General features: G+C 41.6%; 4 protein-coding genes across 5 annotated transcripts in view; all 4 read right to left on the bottom strand.

Annotated features, from left to right (window-relative positions):
- The window catches only part of gnao1b (guanine nucleotide binding protein (G protein), alpha activating activity polypeptide O, b), a gene marked incomplete at both ends in the record, with an annotated part of 7871 nt that extends 2925 nt beyond the window's left edge, over nucleotides 1-4946 (bottom strand). The window contains 3 exons of the mRNA XM_083890753.1: nucleotides 1456-1597; nucleotides 4633-4675; nucleotides 4829-4946. Coding sequence (XP_083746879.1) covers nucleotides 1456-1597; nucleotides 4633-4675; nucleotides 4829-4946 — 303 coding nt within the window. The remainder of the gene's footprint in view (nucleotides 1-1455; nucleotides 1598-4632; nucleotides 4676-4828) is intronic.
- A 4513-nt stretch (nucleotides 4947-9459) lies between these two features.
- tradd (tnfrsf1a-associated via death domain) lies at nucleotides 9460-12232 on the bottom strand (the record flags this gene model as incomplete). The annotated part of the gene is made up of 4 exons (XM_083890755.1): nucleotides 9460-9984; nucleotides 10585-10729; nucleotides 11736-12016; nucleotides 12097-12232. 4 exons carry the CDS (start codon nucleotides 12230-12232, stop codon nucleotides 9686-9688), a joined length of 861 nt encoding a protein of 286 aa, XP_083746881.1. The 3' UTR covers nucleotides 9460-9685.
- A 3340-nt stretch (nucleotides 12233-15572) lies between these two features.
- Nucleotides 15573-20696, bottom strand: ogfod1 (2-oxoglutarate and iron-dependent oxygenase domain containing 1). Of its 2 annotated transcripts, none has more exons than XM_083890749.1 (13): nucleotides 20429-20696; nucleotides 19965-20110; nucleotides 19830-19876; nucleotides 19387-19487; nucleotides 18248-18364; nucleotides 18075-18166; nucleotides 17834-17962; nucleotides 17633-17746; nucleotides 17482-17561; nucleotides 17127-17404; nucleotides 15978-16106; nucleotides 15835-15893; nucleotides 15573-15756 (listed from the first exon to the last, which is right to left on the bottom strand). In XM_083890749.1, exons 1-13 carry the CDS (start codon nucleotides 20586-20588, stop codon nucleotides 15604-15606), a joined length of 1605 nt encoding a protein of 534 aa, XP_083746875.1. In that variant the 5' UTR covers nucleotides 20589-20696; the 3' UTR covers nucleotides 15573-15603. The 2 variants fall into 2 exon arrangements, with proteins under 2 accessions (XP_083746875.1, XP_083746876.1); XM_083890750.1 differs by having other exon boundaries at nucleotides 15978-16025.
- Nucleotides 20697-21453: 757 nt separating this feature from the next.
- Nucleotides 21454-25293, bottom strand: nudt21 (nudix hydrolase 21). Its single transcript, XM_083890758.1, has 7 exons — nucleotides 25039-25293; nucleotides 23344-23544; nucleotides 22736-22799; nucleotides 22575-22664; nucleotides 22374-22449; nucleotides 22115-22229; nucleotides 21454-21664 (listed from the first exon to the last, which is right to left on the bottom strand). The coding sequence occupies exons 1-7, from the start codon at nucleotides 25158-25160 to the stop codon at nucleotides 21643-21645; spliced, it is 690 nt and encodes a 229-aa protein (XP_083746884.1). The 5' UTR covers nucleotides 25161-25293; the 3' UTR covers nucleotides 21454-21642.
- Between the last annotated feature and the right edge of the window lie 342 nt (nucleotides 25294-25635).

Genomic DNA, 25635 nt, shown 5'->3' with positions numbered 1-25635 from the left:
CATATGAAGTATTAGTATAGTATAGTAGTATAGCAGTATATATATAAATATATATTAGATATTCATGTGCTATAATTCATTTATTTTGACCAATGTCAGACCAACTTTCCTAATGAACACGTGTTTTCATGGTGTCATTGGAAGACAGTGACGCTGTGATGATGACGCAGTGATGATGATGCAGTGATGACAGTGATGATGACACAGTGATGATGACACAGTGATGACGCAGTGATGATGACACAGTGATGACGCAGTGATGATGACGCAGTGATGACACAGTGATGATGACGCAGTGATTCAGATGCAGTGACGATGACGCAGTGACGATGACGCAGTGACGATGACACAGTGATGACGACGCAGTGATTATGACGCAGTGATGAAACAGTGATGATGACACAGTGATGATGACGCAGTGATGATGACGCAGTGGCGATGACGCAGTGACTATGACGCAGTGACTATGACGCAGTGACTATGACGCAGTGACGATGACGCAGTGACGATGACGCAGTGACGATGAAGCAGTGATGATGACGCAGTGACGATGACGCAGTGACGATGACACAGTGATGACACAGTGATGATGACGCAGTGTTGATGATGCAGTGATGATGACGCAGTGATAATGACGCAGTGATGACACAGTGATGATGACACAGTGATAATGACGCAGTGATGACACAGTGATGATGACGCAGTGACGATGAAGCAGTGACGATGACGTAGTGACGATGACGCAGTGATGATGACGCAGTGATGACACAGTGATGATGACGCAGTGTTGATGACGCAGTGATGATGACGCAGTGATAATGACGCAGTGATGACACAGTGATGATGACACAGTGATGACACAGTGATGACACAGTGACGATGACGCAGTGACGATGACGCAGTGACGATGAAGCAGTGACGATGACGCAGTGACTATGACGCAGTGACGATGACACAGTGATGACGTAGTGACGATGACGCAGTGATGATGACGCAGTGATGACGCAGTGATGACGCAGTGATTCAGACGCAGTGATTCAGACGCAGTGATTCAGACGCAGTGATGACGCACTGATTCAGATGCAGTGATTCAGATGCAGTGATTCAGACGCAGTGATGACCCAGTGATTCAGACGCAGTGATTCAGACGCAGTGATTCAGACGCAGTGATTCAGACGCAGTGATGATGCAGTGATGACGCAGTGATTCAGACGCAGTGATGACGCACTGATTCAGATGCAGTGATTCAGACGCAGTGATTCAGACGCAGTGATGACGCACTGATTCAGATGCAGTGATTCAGATGCAGTGATTCAGACGCAGTGATTCAGACGCAGTGATTCAGATCCAGTGATGATGCAGTGATGACGCAGTGATTCAGATGCAGTGATTCAGATGCAGTGATTCAGATGCAGTGATTCAGACGCAGTGATTCAGACGCAGTGATTGAGGTACTTTTCTGTCCTTGTCTCCAAACTCGATGCCCAGTGAGTCCATGGCTCTGAGAATAGCAGCCAGACTCTGGATGGTGTTGCTGTAAACCACAGGTTTGTACTGTTTCACATCATCACCAGAGAAGCCGTCTTCATGGATAATCCTGAGGATGAGCACAGCAGCATATCACACCATTGTCTTTCACAATAAAAGCACCATATGTTGACACAGATTATTGAGCTTTACAGTGACATCAAACATGTTTACCCAGAATGCATCTGTGAGAGTGTAATGATCATCATCTCAGCCTGTGATCTGTTCTTAGACAGAAACATGAGACTTGACTCATTTATAATTTATCATGAGCAACGGAAGTGGTGAGAGTAACAATCAATGTCACTGCACTCTGTTACTCTGCTGTTACTCTGATGTAACTCTGATACTCTGTTACTCTGCTGTTACTCTGTTACTCTGCTGTTACTCTGTTACTCTGCTGTTACTCTGTTACTCTGATGTTACTCTGCTGTTACTCTGTTGTAACTCTGATACTCTGTTACTCTGCTGTTACTCTGTTACTCTGATGTTACTCTGCTGTTACTCTGATGTAACTCTGATACTCTGTTACTCTGCTGTTACTCTGTTACTTTGATGTTACTCTGTTACTGTGATGTTACTCTGTTACTCTGATGTTACTCTGCTGTTACTCTGTTACTCTGCTGTTACTCTGATGTTACTCTGCTGTTACTCTGTTACTCTGTTACTCTGCTGTTACTCTGTTACTCTGTTACTCTGTTACTCTGATGTTACTCTGTTACTCTTCTGTTACTCTGATGTTACTCTGTTACTCTGCTGTTACTCTGATGTTACTGTGCTGTTACTCTGTTACTTTGATGTTACTCTGTTACTGTGATGTTACTCTGTTACTCTGATGTTACTCTGTTACTCTGATGTTACTCTGTTACTCTGATGTTACTCTGTTACTCTGTTACTCTGATGTTACTCTGATGTTACTCTGATGTTACTCGGTTACTCTGTTACTCTGATGTTACTCTGATGTTACTATGTTACTCTGATGTTACTCTGTTACTCTGATGTTACTCTGATGTTACTCTGCTGTTACTCTGCTGTTACTCTGATGTTACTCTGTTACTCTGCTGTTACTCTGTTACTCTGATGTTACTCTGTTACTCTGATGTTACTCTGATGTTACTCTGTTACTCTGATGTTACTCTGCTGTTACTCTGATGTTACTCTGTTACTCTGATGTTACTCTGTTACTCTGATGTTACTCTGATGTTACTCTGTTACTCTGATGTTACTCTGTTACTCTGATGTTACTCTGATGTTACTATGTTACTCTGATGTTACTCTGTTACTCTGATGTTACTCTGATGTTACTCTGCTGTTACTCTGATGTTACTCTGTTACTCTGATGTTACTCTGTTACTCTGATGTTACTCTGATGTTACTCTGTTACTCTGTTACTCTGATGTTACTCTGATGTTACTCTGATGTTACTCTGTTACTCTGATGTTACTCTGTTACTCTGTTACTCTGATGTTACTCTGTTACTCTGATGTTACTCTGTTACTCTGATGTTACTCTGATGTTTCTCTGTTACTCTGATGTTACTCTGATGTTACTCTGTTACTCTGATGTTACTCTGATGTTACTCTGATGTTACTCTGATGTTACTCTGTTACTCTGATGTTACTCTGTTACTCTGATGTTACTCTGATGTTACTCTGATGTTACTCTGATGTTACTCTGTTACTCTGATGTTACTCTGTTACTCTGATGTTACTCTGATGTTACTCTGATGTTTCTCTGTTACTCTGATGTTACTCTGATGTTACTCTGATGTTACTCTGATGTTACTCTGTTACTCTGATGTTACTCTGTTACTCTGATGTTACTCTGATGTTACTCTGATGTTACCCCTGAAGTGTAAATGTAGCATCAAAGTTAGATGATTAACAGTGTGATGTGAATGCTCGTATTTTCCTTCATGTCACTCACAGATGATTGTTTTTAATCTCTATTATTTTAGAGGTCACATGTTCTCCATCAAAAACATCTTCAGAAAAATGAAACCAAACAATAATGAAATCTGTGTTTGATCTTTTCTGTTTCAGCAAACATCGAATCATCTGAACATCTGGACATGAGGACATGAGGACATGAGGAAGGATGCAGAGACAGTGAGGAGAGACATGAGGACATGAGGACATGAGGAAGCTCATCAGACACACACACACAAACATCTGTCTTACGCTCTAGAAAGTTACAATGATTTTAAACATCAAAAATGTGATTTTACAAACATTAAAGAGTGATTTTTAAAAATCAAAGAGTGATCAAAACATCAAAGAGTGATTTGCCTCAGAAACAGAGTGTTTACAGTGAGTTCAGAGGTCACATTTCTGCTTAAATCCGCTTTATAAAGCAAAGCACTCGGGCGATATCAGGCACTTAAAGCCATTAAGATTAAAAGCAGAGGTATTCACTAATGGAGCCATAGATAGTGACCTCACACAGACAGACAGACAGAGAGACAGACAGGCAGAGAGAGAGACAGGCAGGCAGAGAGAGAGAGAGAGAGACAGACAGACAGACAGAGAGAGAGAGAGACAGGCAGACAGACAGAGACAGGCAGGCAGAGAGAGAGAGAGACAGACAGGCAGAGAGAGAGAGAGAGACAGGCAGACAGACAGAGAGAGAGACAGACAGGCAGAGAGACAGAGAGAGAGACAGGCAGACAGACAGAGAGAGAGAGAGACAGGCAGGCCGAGAGAGAGAGAGAGAGAGAGAGAGAGAGACAGGCAGGCCGAGAGAGAGAGAGAGAGACAGACAGACAGAGAGAGAGAGAGAGACAGGCAGAGAGACAGACAGACAGAGACCGATAGAGAGACAACACCCTCACCACTCTCTCTCTCTCTCTCTCTCTGTTTAATCAAACCCTTGTTAAGTACATTTCAGCACCAGGTCGTGAACAGCGACAGAGACAGACAGTGAGACAGGAGGAGGAGTCACACACACACACACACACACACACGCGCGCGCACACGCACACACACACATGCACACGCACGCACACGCACGGCCTCACGAAACATGGCGGCTAAGAGAGAGAGAGAGAGAGAGAGACACAGAGAGAGAATCTCGGGCCTTTGACTCAGTTTAAATAAAATCACTCACTTCATTTGTTTGACGATGGTGCTTTTACCGGACTCTCCTCCGCCTGTGAGACACACACACACACACACACAGAGAGAGAGAGAGAGGGATCAGCACCACGGACAGCACCACCTCCGCCCCACGCACTCCCACATACACATCCACGGTCACGCACGGACCCCCGGTCACGCACGGCCCCCCGGCCCCCCGCCCTTACCCAGCAGCAGCAGCTTGACGTCCTTGGCGGCCTCCATCCCGTCCTCCTTCAGGTTCTTCTCGATCGCTTTGCTCCGGTCCAGAGCCTCTCGCTCCTCTGCGCTCAACGTACATCCCATGATCCCGGAGAATGAACAACAATCCGCGCTCGGTCCTCCGCCCTGCTCTCTCTCTATGTCTCTCTCTCTCTCTCTCTCTCTGTTATTGCATTAGGCCCAGCACTGAGCCACAGAAGGTCCACGCACACGCACGCACGCACGCACACACACACACATACACTCTCTTTCCTCCGTGACTCTGACTGTGGAAAAGCTCTCTCTCTCTCTCTCTCTCTCTGGAGGTTTGGGGGTGGGGTCGTTGTGCTCGAGCCTGCGGGGTTGTGGTTGTTGTTAGGCGGGGAGCAGGAGGAGGAGGAGGAGCAGCAGGAGGAGGAGGAGGAGGAGGAGGAGGAGGAGGAGCAGCAGGAGGAGGAGGAGGAGGAGGGCGAGGCCTCTCTGTCTCTACACGGCGGCGCAGATGATGACGGAGCGCGAGCGCTTCGATCGCATGAGTTCACGCAGAAGAAGAAGATCCAGGGATGTCCGCCTGCGCGAGGCTCACCTACCGCGGACAATCTGCGTGACGTCAGAGGGCCGAGATTTAATCACGTCCAGTGGGAGATTACACTCTGACATTAAAGAGACTGTAGTCCACAATCCACTGGTGTCTGTGGCTGACAACAGTCACTACAGTCATAACAGTCACAACAGTCAGTACAGTCAGAACAACAGTCACAACAATCACTGCAGTCAGAACAACAGTCACAACAGTCACTACAGTCACAACAGTCACAACAACAGTCACAACAATCACTGCAGTAAGAACAACAGTCACAACAGTCAGTACAGTCACAACAACAGTCAGTACAGTCAGAACAACAGTCACTACAGTCAGAACAACAGTCACAACAGTCAGTACAGTCACAACAGTCAGAACAACAGTCACTGCAGTCAGAACAACAGTCACAACGGTCAGTACAGTCACAACAACAGGCACAAAAACAGTCAGTACAGTCACAACAACAGTCAGTACAGTCACAACAACAGTCACATCAGTCACATCAGTCACTACAGTCACAACAACAGTCACTACAGTCAGAACAAGTCACTACAGTCACTACAGTCACAACAACAGTCACTACAGTCACTACAGTGACAACAACAGTCACAACAGTCAGTACAGTCACAACAACAGTCACAACAACAGTCAGTACAATCACAACAACAGTCACTACAGTCAGAACAACAGTCACTACAGTCACTACAGTCAGAACAACAGTCACAACAGTCACTACAGTGACAACAACAGTCACAACAGTCAGTACAGTCAGAACAACAGTCACAACAACAGTCAGTACAGTCACCACAACAGTCAGAACAACAGTCACTACAGTCACAACAAGTCACTACAGTCAGAACAACAGTCACAACAGTCACTACAGTCAGAACAACAGTCACAACCGTCACTACAGTCAGAACAACAGTCAGTACAGTCAGAACAACAGTCACAACAATCACAACAACAGTCAGTACAGTCACAACAACAGTCAGTACAGTCACAACGGTCAGTACAGTCACTACAGTCACAACAACAGTCACTACAGTCAGAACAAGTCACAACAGTCACTACAGTCACTACAGTCACTACAGTGACAACAACAGTCACAACAGTCAGTACAGTCAGAAAAACAGTCACAACAACAGTCAGTACAGTCACAACAACAGTCAGTACAGTCACAACAACAGTCACAACAACAGTCACTACAGTCACAACAACAGTCACAACAACAGTCACTACAGTAACAACAACAGTCACTACAGTCACAACAAAAGTCACAACAACAGTCACTACAGTCACAACAACAGTCACTTCAGTCAGAACAGTCAGTACAGTCAGAACAACAGTCACAACAACAGTCAGTACAGTCACAACAACAGTCACTACAGTCACAACAGTCACTACAGTCAGAACAACAGTCAGAACAACAGTCACAACAGTCACTACAGTCAGAACAACAGTCACAACAGTCACTACAGTCACAACAACAGTCACTACAGTCACAACACCAGTCAGTACAGTCACTACAGTCAAACAACAGTCACTACAGTCAGAACAACAGTCACTACAGTCAGAACAACAGTCACTACAGTCACAACAACAGTCACTACAGTCACAACAACAGTCACTACAGTCACAACAGTCAATACAGTCACAAAAACAGTCACTACAGTCACAACAACAGTCCCTACAGTCACTACAACAGTCACAACAACAGTCACAACAGTCACAACAACAGTCACTACAGTCAGAACAACAGCCAGAACAGTCAGTACAGTCAGAACAACAGTCACAACAACAGTCAGTACAGTCACAACAGTCACAACAACAGTCACTTCGGTCAGAACAGCAGTCACAACAGTCACTACAGTCAGAACAACAGTCACTACAGTCACAACAGTCACTACAGTGACAACAACAGTCACAACAGTCACTACAGTCACAACAACAGTCACTACAGTCACAACAACAGTCACTACAGTCACTACAACAGTCACTACAGTCACAACAACAGTCACTACAGTCACAACAACAGTCACTACAGTGACAACAACATTCACTACAGTCAGAACAACAGTCACAACAGTCACTACAGTCAAACAACAGTCACTACAGTCAGAACAACAGTCACTACAGTCACAACAACAGTCACTACAGTCACAACAGTCAATACAGTCACAACTACAGTCACTACAGTGACAACAACAGTCAGTACAGTCACAACAGTCACAACAACAGTCACTACAGTGACAACAGAACAGTCAGTACAGTCACAACAACAGTCAGTACAGTCACAACAACAGTCAGTTCAGTCACAACAACAGTCAGTACAGTCACTACAGTCAGTACAGTCACAACAACACTTAATACAGTCACAACAGTCAGTACAGTCACTACAACAGTCAGTACTGTCACAACAGTCAGTACAGTCACAACAACAGTCAGTACAGTCACTACAGTCACTACAGTCAGTACAGTCACTTAAGTCACAAAGGTCACAACAACAGTCAGTACAGTCACAACAACAGTCAGTACAGTCACAACAGTCAGTACAGTCACAACAACAGTCAGTACAGTCAGTACAGTCAGTACAGTCACTTAAGTCACAAAGATCACAACAACAGTCAGTACAGTCACTACAACAGTCAGTACAGTCACAACAACAGTCAGTACTGTCACAACAACAGTCAGTACAGTCACTACAGTCACAACAACGGTCAGTACAGTCACAACAGTCACAACAACAGTCAGTACAGTCAGTACAGTCACAACAGTCAGTACAGTCACTTAAGTCACAACAACAGTCAGTACAGTCACAACAACAGTCAGTACAGTCACTACAGTCACAACAACAGTCAGTACAGTCACCACAGTCAGTACAGTCACAACAGTCAATAAAGTCACAACAGTCAGTACAGTCACTACAGTCACAACAGCCAGTACAGTCGCTACAGTCACAACAGTCAGTACAGTCACAACAACAGACACAACAACTGTCACTACAGTAACAACAACAGCCAATACAGTCAGTTTAGTCACAACAGTCAGTACAGTCACAACAACTGTCACTACAGTCACAACAACAGCCAGTACAGTCACTACAGTCACAACAGTCAGTACAGTCACAACAAGAGTCAGTACAGTGACTACAGTCACTACAACAGTCACAACAACAGTCAATACAGTCACTACGGTAAAAACAGTCACTACAGTCACAACAACAGTCACTAGTCACAACAACAGTCACTACAGTCACAACAACAGTCACTTCAATCACAACAGTCACTGCAGTCACAACAACAGTCACAACAACAGTCCTCTGTCTTCTGTCCCTGACCACGTTTCCACCTCAGTGTCTCTGATTCTTGTCCGTCTGGATCTGCCTGTTTGCCATTTCCTCTGCTGTTGTTCTAATAAAGTTACTGTTACTACACCTGTTACAGTTTGTTTACAGTTGTAATTAAATATATAATATAAATATATAATATAAATATATAATATAAATATATAATATAAATATATAATATAAATATATAATATAAATATATAATATACATATATAATCCTAACCCACAACCTAAAAATTACACAAACTCAGTTTCTTCAAACATAATCACAGCCCACGTAAAACCAGGCGTCCAGTTTTTATAACAATAAAACAGTGTGTGTGTGTGTGTGTGATTAAAGCTTCTAATCCACACATCACATCTGGATGATGGATGCTCAGATTGAGTAAAAAGGGGGTTGGGATTTTTTTTTTTTTACAGTGGATTCTGAAGAGAAAACATCCATCAGTGAATTTACTCTTTCACAACCAGTGTGTGTGTGTGTGTGTGTGTGTGTGTGACAGGCAGCAGGATTAACACTAAATTATACCTACTTTTAATTATATTAATGCACCGAACAGAGAAATTAAGACTTTTTTCCACAACCATTTAATTTGCAGCGTTTTGTTGTTCGGTCGTTTGTTACAGAGCAACATTTGTTCTGAAATAAAAGAGAATAAAAGAATAAAAAAACAACGACAGTTTAAACAGTGCATTAACAGTGATGACTCATCATTTGATCTGCATGAAAAACATTAATAATAGTCTCACACACACACGCACACACACACACACACAGGAATGATTTCAAACGTGAAGATGACTGAGATCAATCACAAACATATAAAGACATGTGGGACAAAGTGGACAAAGTGGACCAGTCCTCATGTTTGGAGGACGAGCTGGAGGACGAGCTGGTCCATGGAGGACAGACGTTACTCTCGTGGCTCCGTGTCCAGTAAACTCTCAGCGAGGCCGGTGAGTTTGACGTCCTCCAGAGCTTTGACGAGTCGGCTGAGTTTGGCGGCTCGACCTTCGGCCTGGATGAAGCGGCTGAGCAGCTGATAGGCCTGTTCGTACAGACCTTCTCTCTCGTACTCGTAGGCCAGGTTGTCGATGGCCAAACCCTTCAGAGCGCGGCAGCTCTTACCCAGAGCTCTGCCGACGTGTTTCCAGTGACGGCCGACACCGTTAGAGAAGCTCTGAACATCTGCTGCTGTCAGCATTCGGTCGTCTGACGACAAAACACAACAACAAAATGTGTGAAAGTGTGTGAAACAGCAAACATCTGTTCACCTTAAAGAACATGTATAAAATACATTATACCCTGGAAATGAATTCAACTAGAATTAAAGGTCTAGTGTGAAATATGCTGCGTTCCATGTGGATGTGCGACTTTATCTCCCTGGATTCTACTCGCTGCTACTTCAAAGTCGAATGTTAGAAAACACGGACGATCGCTTTCTCTTTATGTTTGAAGAGACGTTTTGACCGTCAGCAATTCAGTCAACTTACAAACTCAAGCAGCCGTGTAAAAGCCGCACATATGGATATGTAGCGTCATGAGTGTACTGTTACCGTAGCCTGACATATCTTCATGCTAACAGACGACAACATGTTAAAAAGTGTTGATCAGTGTTTGTCAAAGCTGGAAATGATGAAGTCTTTGTTTTGTTCACAAACCAAAATGATTCAGTTTTAATGATTTCTTTGTTTATGTGGAGCAAAGAAACAAGAAAAACAACAACCTTGGTCTACAAAGTGTTTTCATACTCAAATATACACAAATATAAATATATGAACCCAAAGTCACTGAAAGATTCTGTGAACTCACCAAACACTTGATTGTGAAACTTGAAGGAGTTTGAAGGAACAGGAGTTTCCTCCTGTGAGATGATGGTGGACGGTGAAGAACCAAGAGCCTGACGCTGAAGCTGCTGCTCAAGATCATCCATCTCCTCGTCACGCAGACGCTCTGGCTGCACACGACAACAACAACAACAACAACGACAACAACGACAACATTATATACATTTAACATCTAATATCAACAGGAAATAACACATGAAAGGAAAACAAGCAAGTACTTACAAAAGAGGAATAAACTCCTGAAGATAAACTCCTGAAGATAAATCACTGTAGATAAACTCCTGAAGATAAACTCCTGAAGATAAACTCCTGAAGATAAACTCCTGAAGATAAACTCCTGAAGATAAACCCCTGAAGATAAACTCCTGTAGATAAACTCCTGAAGATAAACTCCTGTAGATAAACTCCTGAAGATAAACCCCTGAAGATAAACTCCTGTAGATAAACTCCTGAAGATAAACCCCTGAAGATAAACTCCTGTAGATAAACTCCTGAAGATAAACTCCTGTAGATAAACTCCTGAAGATAAACTCCTGTAGATAAACTCCTGAAGATAAACTTGAAGATAAACTCCTGTAGATAAACTCCTGTAGATAAACTCCTGTAGATAAACTTGAAGATAAACTCCTGTAGATAAACTTGAAGATAAACTCCTGTAGATAAACTCCTGTAGATAAACTCCTGTAGATAAACTTGAAGATAAACTCCTGTAGATAAACTCCTGTAGATAAACTCCTGTAGATAAACTCCTGTAGATAAACTCCTGTAGATAAACTCCTGTAGATAAACTCCTGTAGATAAACTCGAAGATAAACTCCTGTAGATAAACTCCTGAAGATAAACTCCTGTAGATAAACTCCTGTAGAAAAACTCCTGTAGATAAACTCCTGTAGATAAACTCCTGTAGATAAACTCCTGTAGATAAACTCCTGTAGATAAACTCCTGTAGATAAACTCCTGTAGATAAACTCGAAGATAAACTCCTGTAGATAAACTCCTGAAGATAAACTCCTGTAGATAAACTCGAAGATAAACTCCTGTAGATAAACTCCTGAAGATAAACTCCTGTAGATAAACTCCTGTCCATCACCAGTGAACAGAAGTGAGAAGAATCACCTGTGAAAGGTGGATGAGCTGCAGACAAAGGTCCAGTTTGTCCAGATGAAGGTCCAGGACGTGAGTGTTTGCCTTCAGTTGAGTTTCCACACTCAGCTCTTGTGTGAGAGCGAGTAAACGTCCAGCGTGTTGAGACAGAGACTGTTTCACTGCTCCAGAGCTGTAACTCTTCAGGAACTGATGACAAGCTGTGACGTCCATGAACTTCACCTCTACGCCCAGGAAAGGCTCAGCGTCATGGACCTTCAGGATCTCATAACCACCCAGACCTCCTGCTGAGTCTGACCATGGAGAAGGTCCATCAACATGACTGTGTGTGTCTGTGTGTGTGTGTGTGTGTGTGTGTGTGGGTGTGTCTCACCTGTCAGAGTCAGTTTGATGACTTTAAAAACCATGAACTTTCCTTCTTGTTCTTTGAAGAGCGACAGCAGATCCACACTGGGACAACGAGACTGAAGGAAGAGGACGACACATCCTGTCCACGTCTTATCAGCCATTCTGTGGACACAATGAGACACAATGAGACACAATGAGACACAGTGAGACACAGTGAGACACAATGAGACACAGTGAGACACAATGAGACACAGTGAGACACAATGAGACACAATGAGACACAATGAGACACAATGAGACACAGTGAGACACAATGAGACACAATGAGACACAGTGATTAGTATATTGTATTATATATTATTATATATTGATTGTGACTGTGTACATAAAGTGTTTGTCATATTTCAGAGTAAATCAGCTGCTTGGACAATGGACAAATGTGTTTACTATGACTGTCCTGACTGTTGTTGTTGTTGTTGTCTCAGTCCACCTCAGCCTTTTTACCACAACCTCCGTTTCAATCCTTCATGACAGAAAAACCTGCTTAATCTCTGTCGTCTTCACTCACTCTGTGTGGACAGAGCGTCCTCTGAGCTGGACTTTATTCCTGTCCTCATGTTTCACTGATAGACCATGTGCTGGACTCAGGGACAGGACTGTCCACATGTCCACATGTCCACATGTCCACATGTCCACGTCTTACCAGTATGTCATGATATGCTCCCTCTCTCTCTCTCTCTCTCTCTCTCTCTCTCTCTCTTCTGTCCACTGGTGGAAGTAAAGTGTGAGATTAATCCAGCAGCTGTATGAGGATTAAGTGATCATCAAGAGATTAAAACATATCATTTAAAGCTGGAGCTGCCAAAAGGCAACGTGGAATATTCCCTGAAGAGAATATGGACTTAATATTTAATATTTAACACAAACGATGAAACCATGATGGACTGAAGCTCTTCAGTTTGATCATTTTGAACGTGATCACAGTGATAAATGTAATAAATGTCTGGATTATTATTATTGTTGATAATAAACTGTCATATTTTAGTAGATGGAGAAAAAACAAAACAATATAAACACAGAGAAAACATTTAAATTCATTCTCTGGTTGAAACGAAGGTCAATAAAGTCACGTTATGAAGCATCGAGATTCTCAATGTGATCAGTTTCCTGTTCAACAACATCAACAATATCAACATCAACAACATCAACAACATCAACAACATCAACAACGTCAACGACATCAACGATATCAACAACATCAAACTCCATGGTTAGATTTAGTTTAGAGACAAAACAATGGAGATATAGAATATAGACTAAAGAGACTATTTTTCTATTTTCTGAACAAGTTAATGATGTTGTTGTTGTTTACCAAAACTAAACTTCATCAGCACCAGTGATATCAGACATTTGTGTAAACTGAGCATTAGTTTAGATGTTCTTCAGTATATTCTGTGTGTTTAACAGTCAGATTAAATAATCCAGTAAAAGTGTAAAACAGAGGTTTGTCAGAGCGTCGTCTTTGTGCTTTAGTGACAAATTTTAAATAAAACAACAGAAAAGGTAAAAAGATGAAAACGACTTGATTTTACATTCAATTCCTTTGACATTCTTCAAAATTTAACGTGAACATTTGTCAGAACTCCATGTAGAATGTAAGTACTGTGGCAGTAGTAATGCAATATTTAGAACACAAGTACTTCAGTACTTTTACCTAAGTAGACATCCGACTGTAGTACTTTTACTTGAGTAAAATTTAGCAAGGAGTATGTGTACTTTTACTGAAGTAATGAAGCTGTGTACTCTGTTTATGACTAATGTTTGTGTCTCTGAATGAATAAAAACACAAGTGGGGGACAAAGTTTTCACCCAGGACACCAAACAAGCTCGATCCGCCCCTGTGAACGTCTGATTTATGACGTAAACACGTGACGTTCGTGTGTTTACCTGAAGCAGGTGAGAGATTTGTTTATCTGTGTTCTGTTAAAATGAGCAACACCTGAAGAGTCTGGTGTTTGTGTCGGTGTTACGCTAACCTCACGTACGGCAGTAGTAAGTGTCGTAAAGCTGCTGTAAACACAGAGTTCTGAGGACACGGAAGTGAACAAACACGTGCTTCTGACTCACGAAGAGAAAAACACTTTTAAACACAAACAAAGTTTAAAAAACTCACCTGAAAACTTTACGTTCAAGTGTTCGCCGACGCTTCCTCCTCACAGGCCACGCCCACTGACCCACTGACAGCCTCCTGGCCTCCCATTGGCTGAACACACATCAAGACGCTCTCTGATTGGTCAGAGTAACCAGCACGAGAAAAAAAACATGACAGGAAGGAAGTGATTTTTTCTTACTGTAAATATTCACATGAAGGAGAAACTGTTCAAGAACAACGTTCTTCAGCTGTTCAAGAACAACGTTCAAGAACAACGTTCTTCAGCTGTTCAAGAACAACGTTCTTCAGCTGTTCAAGAACAACGTTCTTCAGCTGTTCAAGAACAACGTTCAAGAACAACGTTCTTCAACTGTTCAAGAACAACGTTCTTCAACTGTTCAAGAACAACGTTCTTCAACTGTTCAAGAACAACGTTTAAGAACAACGTTCAAGAACAACGTTCTTTAACTGTTCAAGAACAACGTTCTTCAGCTGTTCAAGAACAACGTTCTTCAACTGTTCAAGAACAACGTTCTTTTACTGTTCAAGAACAACGTTTAAGAACAAAATTCCTCAATATATATATATATATATATACACACAGACATATAGATATATATATATATATAGAGAGAGAGAGTATATTTTGATTCAATGACTTGTTGTCAGTGTTTTTCTTATGTACAGGACAGAGACAAATTTAAATAGTGTTGCTCTTCTCTCCTTGTTACTGAACGTTTAAAGGTGCATTATGTAATAAATGATAAAATCCTTCTAATATGTCACAGAGACTCAGGAATAATGTTCATATAACAAACTGAACTCACCAACAACAACAGTACAGACTAAATATTTGCATTAAAAAAATTTGTTCGCAGACTGAAAATCATGTTTATGTTTTGAAATCATGTTTTGCCGTCATGTGGCGCCACCTACTGCCGTCTACCAGTCATTGCAGTCAGTAGAGTCTCAGCTGTAAGAGCAACCACGGGTTGAACAGTTACGTCAGAAAACCAAACCTAAAAGACCTCAGTGTTTTGAATTTGAATGTAGTAACTGTTTTTGACCACATTCTTACATATGGCGCCTTTAAATAATACAATATTTATATATATATATATATATATATATATATATCTCACCTTTGTGGATATTATCTTTGGTTCCATCTCATTTCACTTTAATTGATCTAGATATTTGTTTATTTATTGTCATCATGATTGTGATTAATTTGCCTATATTTAGTGACCTCTAACTTTCTTTCTTAACGATGAATAATTCTGTGTTGCTTTAATGTGTGTGTATGAAAAGACAAACATTAAAGAACTACAAATCCATTTATTCAGAGTTCTTTCTATTTTAAATGTGCAGTGTTTGTGTTTACTCAAAGTAAACAAAAGAGAAGTCGTGAAAGGACGTGAATCGTCCGTCACAGACGAGACTTCTGTGGTTCACGTGTTTGACAAACTTCAGCGTCTCTTTGTCTCTGTAGACCAGAGCCAGGGAGTTGTTCTCTGGAGACATGGTCAGGAGCTGAGGAAGAAGAAGAAGATGAAGAAGACCATGATGATGATGATGATGATGATGACACAGGTATGACTTCACTCTCACCTCTTCATCTTCTTCATTAGCAACATAACACGTGAAGCCTCCAAACTCTGGCTGCCAGTCTGTGAACACAAGACATGTGTGTGTGTCTGTTGTTGACCTGTGTGTGTGTGTGTGTGTGTGTATGTGTGTGTGTGTGTACTCACCTGCACAGCCAAAAGGCAGAACCAGGTCCAGAGCATATTCTGCTCCTGCTGCTTCAGCATCATGTAACAGAGAGTAACTGCTGTGAGACCAACGACGCACTTCACCACAACACAGAGGAGTACTGAGCTCTGAGGAAGACACACAACACAGGTCAGGAAGACACACAACACAGGTCAGGAAGACACACAACACAGGTCAACAACACACACAACACAGGTCAACAACACACACAACACAGGTCAGGAAGACACACACAACACAGGTCAACAACACACACAACACAACACAGGTCAACAACACACACACGTCAACAACACACACAACACAGGTCAACAACACACACAACACAGAGGAGTACTGAGCTCTGAGGAAGACACACAACACAGGTCAACAACACACACAACACAGGTCAACAACACACACAACACAGGTCAGGAAGACACACACAACACAGGTCAACAACACACACAACACACACAACACAACACAGGTCAACAACACACACACGTCAACAACACACACAACACAGGTCAACAACACACACAACACAGAGGAGTACTGAGCTCTGAGGGAAGACACACAACACAGGTCAACAACACACAACACAGGTCAACAACACACACAACACAGGTCAACAACACACACAACACAGGTCAACAACACAAACACAGGTCAACAACACACACACACAGGTCAACAACACACAACACAGTTCAACAACACACACAGGTCAACAACACAGAGGAGTACTGAGCTCTGCAGGAAGACACACAACACAGGTCAACAACACACACAACACAGGTCAACAACACACACAGACAGGTCAACAACACACACAACACAGGTCAACAACACACACACACAGGTCAACAACACACACACACAACACAGGTCAACAACAGACACACACACAACACAGGTCAACAACAGACACACACACACACACACACAACACAGGTCTACAACAGACACACACACACACAGACACACACACAACACAGGTCAACAACAGACACACACACAGACACACACACAACACAGGTCAACAACAGACACACACACACACACAACACAGGTCAACAACAGACACACACACACACAGACACACACACAACACAGGTCAACAACAGACACACACACACACACACCTCTCTTTCTGCTCTCTGCAGGTGTGGACTGTGACTCTGATGCAGATCCTGTAGCTTCTTCATCTCCTGCATCTTCATCATCGTCGTCTTTCTCTTCCTTCTTCTCTTCCTTCTCATCATCATCATCATCATCATCATCATCATCAGCTGGACACAGGAAGTGCAGTCGAAGGCCGGTGAAGTTGGAGAGCAACAAGAAGAAAGCTTCTGAACGAAGCAGCTCCAGGCAGGAGGTCACACACTGAGGCAGAACGTCCAGAGAAGCTGCTTCATAACATCTGACAGACGGAGGAGAACGTCACCACATCACTCTTTAGAAGAGCTGGAAGAACCCTGTGTGAAGTGTGTGAGTCACCTCTTGTTGGGTGGACCTCTCCTCGTCCACTCAATCTGAGAGAGTCTCAGAGCTCGGTCCACCTCCCTGAACTTCTCCTCCTGAAGACAGAAGACATCAGTTATCAACAAGAACCTGTGGAGCAACGATGAAGAGAAGACGTGATGTTTACCCTGAGGAAGTCTTTGAGCTGGATCTCAGAACTGTCCTCAAACTCCTGCTGAATCTGCTCCTGATAGCAAACGTCCAGGTAAACTGGATTGATCCACTCCAGCAGAAGAGTCTCCTGTCAACATGGAGACATCTTCACTTTGACCTTTGACAGTAAAACTATCAGACACTTCCTGTTTCCTGTGAAATGACACAAACTCACATCTCTGGGTAAATGTGGGCTCCTGACGACGGGGAGCTCCATGTGACGGGGAGGACGATCCAGAGAAGCTCCATGAAACCAGCCGCTCAGAGACAGACGACATTTGTCCTGAGACAAAACCTCCGACACCTGAAAAACAACAACAACATCATCACTGACACGGAGGTAAACAAGAGTCAAATCAACATTTACGTCTTTGCTACAACTTTGTGTTAAAACATAAAGATTCATCTACTCTGACCTGGTGAAAAGACACTGGAGAAACTTCAAAGAGAGCGAGAGAGTTCCACGACGGGACGATGGACTTCTCTATTCTCTGTGGCTGGAAATGATCTGAGGACGAAGACAGTTCATTCTTAAATATAAATATATTTATATTTATATATTGACTTTGTGATAAACGAGCAGAATCACCATCTGTGGTAAAAAGGTCCAGGTTTCCTCCATCACTGTTCTGCCACTGAGGAACCAGATAAAGGATGAAGGCAACTCGTCTTCCCTCAAGTTCATCGTCATGACACAACAGGACATCTGTGAGGGACACACAACACACACAAGTCAACAACAACAACAACACAAGACACACAAGTCATCAACAACAACAACAACACAAGTCAACACAACACACACAAGTCAACAACAACAACAACACAAGACACACAAGTCAACAACAACACAAGTCACGCAAGTCAACAACAACAACACAAGACACACAACAACACAAGACACACAAGTCAACAACAACAACAACACAAGACACACAAGTCAACAACAACAACAACACAAGACACACAAGTCAACAACAACAACAACACAAGACACACAAGTCAACAACAACAACAACACAAGACACACAAGTCAACATAAGACACACAAGTCAACAACAACAACACAAGACACACAAGTCAACAACAACAACACAAGGCAACACAAGACAACACAAGGCAACGCAAGACACACAAGTCAACACAAGACACACAAGTCAACGCAAGACACACAAGTCAACACAAGACACACAAGTCAACACAAGACACACAAGTCAACACAAGACAACACAAGTCAACACAAGACACACATGTTTATCCATCAGCCTAAAACAGAGGTGTCTCATTTTCCCTAAAAGGTCCAGATGTAACTGTCACACAGAATAAATGTAACCAAAGGTAAACTAAAGGTAAACTACTCTGTAACATATTGCTAAATAACTTTCTGTATTAATGACTTATTCAAGTTACAAATATGATGCATTACAGATGTGACCTGGTCTGTGATGGTGTTTCTTGACAAACAAATAGTTTTAAAAGTCTTTGTGAACAGTCTCAATCTCACTCACATATACAGTGATACACTGTGATCTAGTGGCTGGATGACGTCACTTTGTGGGTAACGCAATCGCCGTGCATTGTGGGAAATGTAGTGTATGTCCAACACACGCCTTAACGCAGCATAGACCCTTTTTTAACACAGATCTTTAGGACCAATTAATCACTTGCGGGCCACATAAAGTGTGGTGGTGGACCACATCTGGGCCCCGGGCCTTGAGTTTGACACACCTGTGTATTCATATTTGGCACAAGAAATGTCCACCGTGGGTTCAAGTTCAACGTCCAACACTTCACTGAGCCACGAGCGGAACGGTCCAAACAGAGCGCTCCTGAAAACATCATCATCATCATCATCATCTTCATCAAACACACTGTTCCACTTTACATTAATAATACATGACGAAAAGCAGAGGCCGTTATTGTACACAACAACAACAACAACAACAACAACAACAACAACAACAACAACAACAACAACATGAGCAAGAACCAAGTGATCGAGGCACAGTTTAAGATGAAAGAGGACGACGATAAGATCTGAGCTCAGGAGTGAGAACTTTATTATCTCACTAATCCACAGCAGTGAACACCAACAGCAGCAGAGTCCTGATTATAAAGAAGTGTGACTATGACCTGGTTCTGAAGAATCAGAGAACCCTGTGTGGTCTCACCTCAGTCCTGAGATATGAGGCTCCGTCCTCTTCTTCAGGTCGTCTGACTGGACCAAAACAACACAGTGATTATCTGTGATTATTGTTAATCACTGGTTTATTAATAACAATAATAATAACAATAATAATAATTACCTGTTTGAATTTGTAAAGATCATTGGACTTCTCGTGGAAGTTGAGCTCCAGAAGTTCTCGCTGCAGGTTTTCTACGAAGGTCTCGCTGCCCAGAAAGTTCTTGATGACACAGTGAGGGAAAGGAACTGAGTCCAGCTCCACGTCTCCTGCACAGGTTCAACAAAACATCAACAATTAGCATTTTCATTATTTTCAGTTTCATTTTCTCTTTCTCAGACTAGAGGTGAGTTCATCCCAATGGAACAACAACAACAACCACAGCTACATTTATCAATAATAATCACTTTCTCTAAAACAGGGCTCTTTAAACTCAAATGAGCATCTATTGTGTTTGTGAGGGGAAAAAACAACTGTTCACATTATCACACGCATACTTAATAATACTATTTATGTTGCAAAATGAATGTATTAATATAAAAAAACAGACATTTATTTTAAATTATTGAAACACGCCCCCTCCTTACCCAGAATGCAGCGGCTCTTGCAGCGCCACGCCTCCTTCACGCGCCTCTTCAGCTGCTCGTCGTCCATCACTGAACTAAGTCTCGCTTTCTCTTCGCTTCTCTTGTGTTTCTTCTTCGTGTCAGAACATCTGCTCTCGTCCTGCTGTCGCTTTGACGCCATTGTGGTTTTTAAAGTGCCGTAAACACCGAGCGGAAACGGCTTTTAAAGCGTTTTTAACAACATTCAAACCGCGAGTGAGCGAGTGAGGCGCGCGCGCACACACACACACACACACACACACACACACACACACACACACACGCTGACGCAGGAAGATGACGTAACGGAGTCTGTTAGAGCCTCAGCCCCGAGTTCTGACTGACAGGTGAAGACATGTATTATATACGGTGGCCCTGAAGGGTAAATCACAACAGCAAAAGAGACGACAACAACAAATCAGACAACAACGTTAACAAATCTTACAACACAACAACAATGTTGTCAATGTGCAGTGATTTGAAACCTGAAAAAAGGGAAATGACTTGTGTTCTTCACTGAACCAGAGGAGAAACATCTGATCTGATCAAACTAGAACAAGATCTGTTTAAGGAGGTTTAAGACGGTGAAGACAGTGAAGACCGTCCAGACGTCTGTGAACAGACACGTGTCCACAGATACAGATGAATTATGAATGAAAATAAACGGAGCACTTTTTCACTTTCAGAGTTACAGTTTGTTTGTTTTTAAACTCTAGTTTTTATTGTTTGGTTAGTTCTGGTTATTTTCTGGTTAACTATAATAAGGATGAACGTGATTGAATGTAAAGGAGGTGATAACGTCCACTATCACCTCTGGATAAAGTTGTTTAATGTGTATAAAGTGAAAATGTTGATCTTCACAACGACACAGAACATGACTTTGAGACAAATGAGTCGATGACTCTTTAACACACTGAAAGGATTGATTTATTTAAAAAAACAAACAAAAGGGCATCGTTTACAGGTTAAAACGACAGGAAACTCAATGCTGTCGTTTGTTTAATCAAACACTGACTTCCTGTCCAACAACATAAAACCAGATCGTGGACTCAGATACCAAAAAACAGCTGTTTGTTACAAAAACAACAGAGAAACGTACATGATCTCCTTTTCTTCTAAGAGTATAAACAGAAGTCAGTCAGGACACGACTGCACTCACAGAGACAGTCTCACCATCATCATCATCATCATCATCATCAGTTATAGATGAAGTTGAACCTGTGAAAAGACATTTAGACTCTTTATTTATACTCTACTGTCAAAGAGACAAACAAACAACAAATATGAATACTTCTGCTTCTATTAATTAATAGATCGCAAATTAATCGCTAACTATTTTGATAATCGATAATCAGTTACAAGCTTTTTTTCATGATTAAAACCAGATTTCTGACTGTTTTATCTTCTTAAATGTGAATATTTTCTTGGTTTCTTTGCTCCACAAAAACAAAGAAATCATTTAAACTGAATCATTTTGGTTTGTGAACAAAACAAAGACTTTAGAGAAACATCATCATTTCCAGCTTTGACAAACACTGACCAACGTTTTTTAACATTTTCTGACATTTTATGGACCAAACCATTCATCAAGAAAATGATCGACATATTAATCGATCATATAATGATGAATCATTCGTTTCAGCTCGATCCCATAATACAGACTCATACCTGCTCAGTAGCTGAGGTAAACTGGAGATGATGGGTCCATAACCAGGAGCGTTGTCGTAAAGTTCAAACAACGGAGCTGCAACAAGTTTGTAGTTCTTAGGGACAGCGAACAGTGCTGCAGGAAAACAGTCAAACGTCACTGATGTTACTTTAACATTTAAACACTACGTTTACTGTTGTTATATTAACATTAAAACACCGTGTTTACGGTTGTTATATTAACATTTAAAACACCGTGTACTTGATGTAATAAAGTCACCTTTTTCTTGCAGCTGCACCAGGAACAGTTTCTTGTGCTCCTTTGGTTTGGTGATGTGAGCTGGAATGTAAGGATACTGCAAACACAAACATCATCATCATCTTTCTACACCATCATCATCATCATCTTTAAATCCCAGTGACGTCAGCTCTGATGTCCGATAACAAACGTATTCACTACTTTTCTTTGTGTACGACAAACCTGTGGAGGCTCAAAGTTTGGACGCCACCAGTTCCCGATACAGTCGTCGATCACCCAGTCCTGCTTCACCCCGTCCTGTCGCCCCAGGATCTAGAATTCAAACCAATACGTCACATAACTGTTTAAAGAGCGCAGTCAACAGCTGTGATGTAGTGACTGACCTCGGCCATCAGGCGTTTCAGACCCTCCACCTCATCTTCTGCAGGATTCAGTTCTCCACCAGGTCTGAGAGCACAGGAGCAAACAGAGCGTCACATGTAAGGACCACTTTTTACACTTTTTATTCCGCGTTTAGACGAGCGTCTTTGGGTGTAAATCTGCACGCACACGGTGACGCTAAAGTGTGTAAAATGTGATGTAGTATGCATGCCAGGTGGCTAGGTGGCACTGTGAAGCACTGCCATACAACAACAGCAGGAGCGTTGAAACTTCCTTCTACTTCTCTCTCGTAGCAGCTAAAGACGACTGTAATGTGCGACTGATGGATTCTAATCCCACGTTTATTGTTGTTTGTCTGAACTGCACATGGATCTGACGTCAGTGTACAGGAGGATAGTCAGCGTGAGCAGCTCAGAGCTCACTTTAGTGTTTTCAACCCTTTAGACGGGAACGCCACAGTGGAGCGTTTTTAACATCTACACTCTGGAAGGTGGCTTTGTTTTTTTTAAAGCGTTTTTAAGCCCCAAAAACGCCGTCGCCGTCTAAACTAAAGGCATCTGATCAAATATTTTATGTATTTTAGTCTTAATCTGCTGCTGTTTAAACTCACAGTTTAAAGAAGGTGGTGCCGAGCTGCAGCAGTAAGACGTGAGGCAGTCTGTGCTCATGGACGATGAGGACGCCCTCCACCGTCCTCCTCATCCCCATCTTATCAAACTCCTCCCTCATCCTCTGGAAACGAGCGGCCACTGAACTGTCCTTCTCATACAGAGGCTCCTTGGTTCCAAAGGTGTAGTTGGTGAGAGGATACCTGCACACACACACACACACAAATAAATATTAAATAAATAAATCACCTGCTCAGAAACAACAACAACAACAGGAGGAAGAACTAATGTTTCTTTGGTGATTCATCCACATGTGAGTATTATTATTATCAGAGCTGCACAGTAACGTAGTACATTTACTTGAGTTAGAGCTGAAACGATTAGTCGATTACTAACTCAATCACCAACTATTTTGATAATCAATAATCAGTTTGAAGCTTTTTTTCATGATTAAAACCAGATTTCTGATTGTTTGGTTTGTGAACAAAACAAAGACTTTAGAGAAACATCATCATTTCCAGGTTTGACAAACACTGATCAACGCTTTTTAACATTTTCTGACATTTTATGGACCAAACCATTCATGGATCAATCGAGAAAATAATCGACAGGTTCATAGATTACTAAAATAATCATTAGTTTCAGCTCTACTTGAGTGCAGTACTTGAGGGATCTGTACTTTACTTGAGTATCATTTTTGGGGAGTACTCACGACTTAGTACTGACGACTTAGTACATTTGAGAGACAACTGTTGTACTCTTTACTCCACTACATTTCCATACATAACCGTGAGTACAAGATGTCACACACACACAGTTATTAGCTGAGCATAAACTGAGCATTAGTTTAGATGTTCTTCAGCATATTCTGTGTGTTTAACAGTCAGATTAAATATATATTACACACATATACATATATATGTGTGTATATATATATATATATATATATATATATATATATGTATATATATATATATATATGTATATATATATATATATATATATATATATATATAAATACACATATATATATACACACATATATATATATATATATATATATATATATATATATATATATATATATATATATATACACACATATACACACATATACATATATATATATATGTGTATATATGTATGTATGTATATATATATATACACATATATATATATATACATATATATGGCAAATACTAGTACATATATACGTATATATACATATATATGGCAAACACTAGTACATATATTGGTTATATATATTACATATAGTATATATATATAGTATACATATATATTGTTGACACTGACGTATATATATACATATATATATATGTCACAAAGTGTCAGAAATAGCCAAAGCTACAGTTTTATTGGCTTTTTAATAATATATTAATTATTTATGGGTTAATGGGCCGTGGGCCGGTCCAAAGTGCTTGAAGGGCCGGTTCTGGCCCCCGGACCTTAAGTTGAATATCCCTGTTCTTCTCAGTAAACAGAGAACAGGAACTAAAACACATAGTTTTCAATGTTTTCTCTCATTTTCTCTCAGTTTCACTCACAAACAGCCATTAAACAGCGAACCGAGCTCCTACGGCGTCGGTCGAAGGTCAGAACAGACACGGACACCGGCTCGTCATTGGCGGTATATTTTGCTGTATTTTGCGGTATATTTTGCGGTGTTTTAAACTCACAGATTGATGGGCCTCTCCAGGGTGAGCGGCTTCGCGGGCCCGCTGATGTATTTGTTCCCAAACTGAACGGCTCCACCGCGCGGCCACCCCGCGGCGGAGCGACTGGGAGGAACCACGGACATGTTCAGCGATCACCGGGAGATCCACGAATCCTCCGGGAAACAGGCGCTGGGCGGCGGCTTCGTAAAGCGGCGAAATATCGACGAACGAACGAGAAAAACGTGAAATGTTCGGAGAAAGCGGCACAACAATCCCGTCCCCGTCGTTTCCGTCCTTTTCCGGGTGAGCGGCGCTCTCTTCCGGTCAATGGTTTCCCGACAGCGACACCCGCTGGTCATAAAGGTTTAATAACGAGCAGCAAAGAGCTGAGCTCCGGCTATAAATCACGATTTTATCTTCATTTTAAAAGAAACCTAAAAATGAGTAATGAATAATAATTAAAGAAGAGTTTGGAATAATAATAATAATAATAATCATAGATTGATAATAATCTGATCATCAGCACCAAGAACACAAAACACCACACTCTTTACTTGTAATTTATTTCGATGTTAAAGTGTTGAATATTCCATATTTATTTCCATTTCAGGGTACAGT

Source organism: Microchirus variegatus (assembly GCF_963457635.1).
Source record: "Microchirus variegatus genome assembly, chromosome: 6".
NCBI lineage: Eukaryota > Metazoa > Chordata > Actinopteri > Pleuronectiformes > Soleidae > Microchirus > Microchirus variegatus.
The sequence above is the reverse complement of the archived record's forward strand: the minus strand, read 5'-3'. Positions and strand labels throughout refer to the sequence as shown.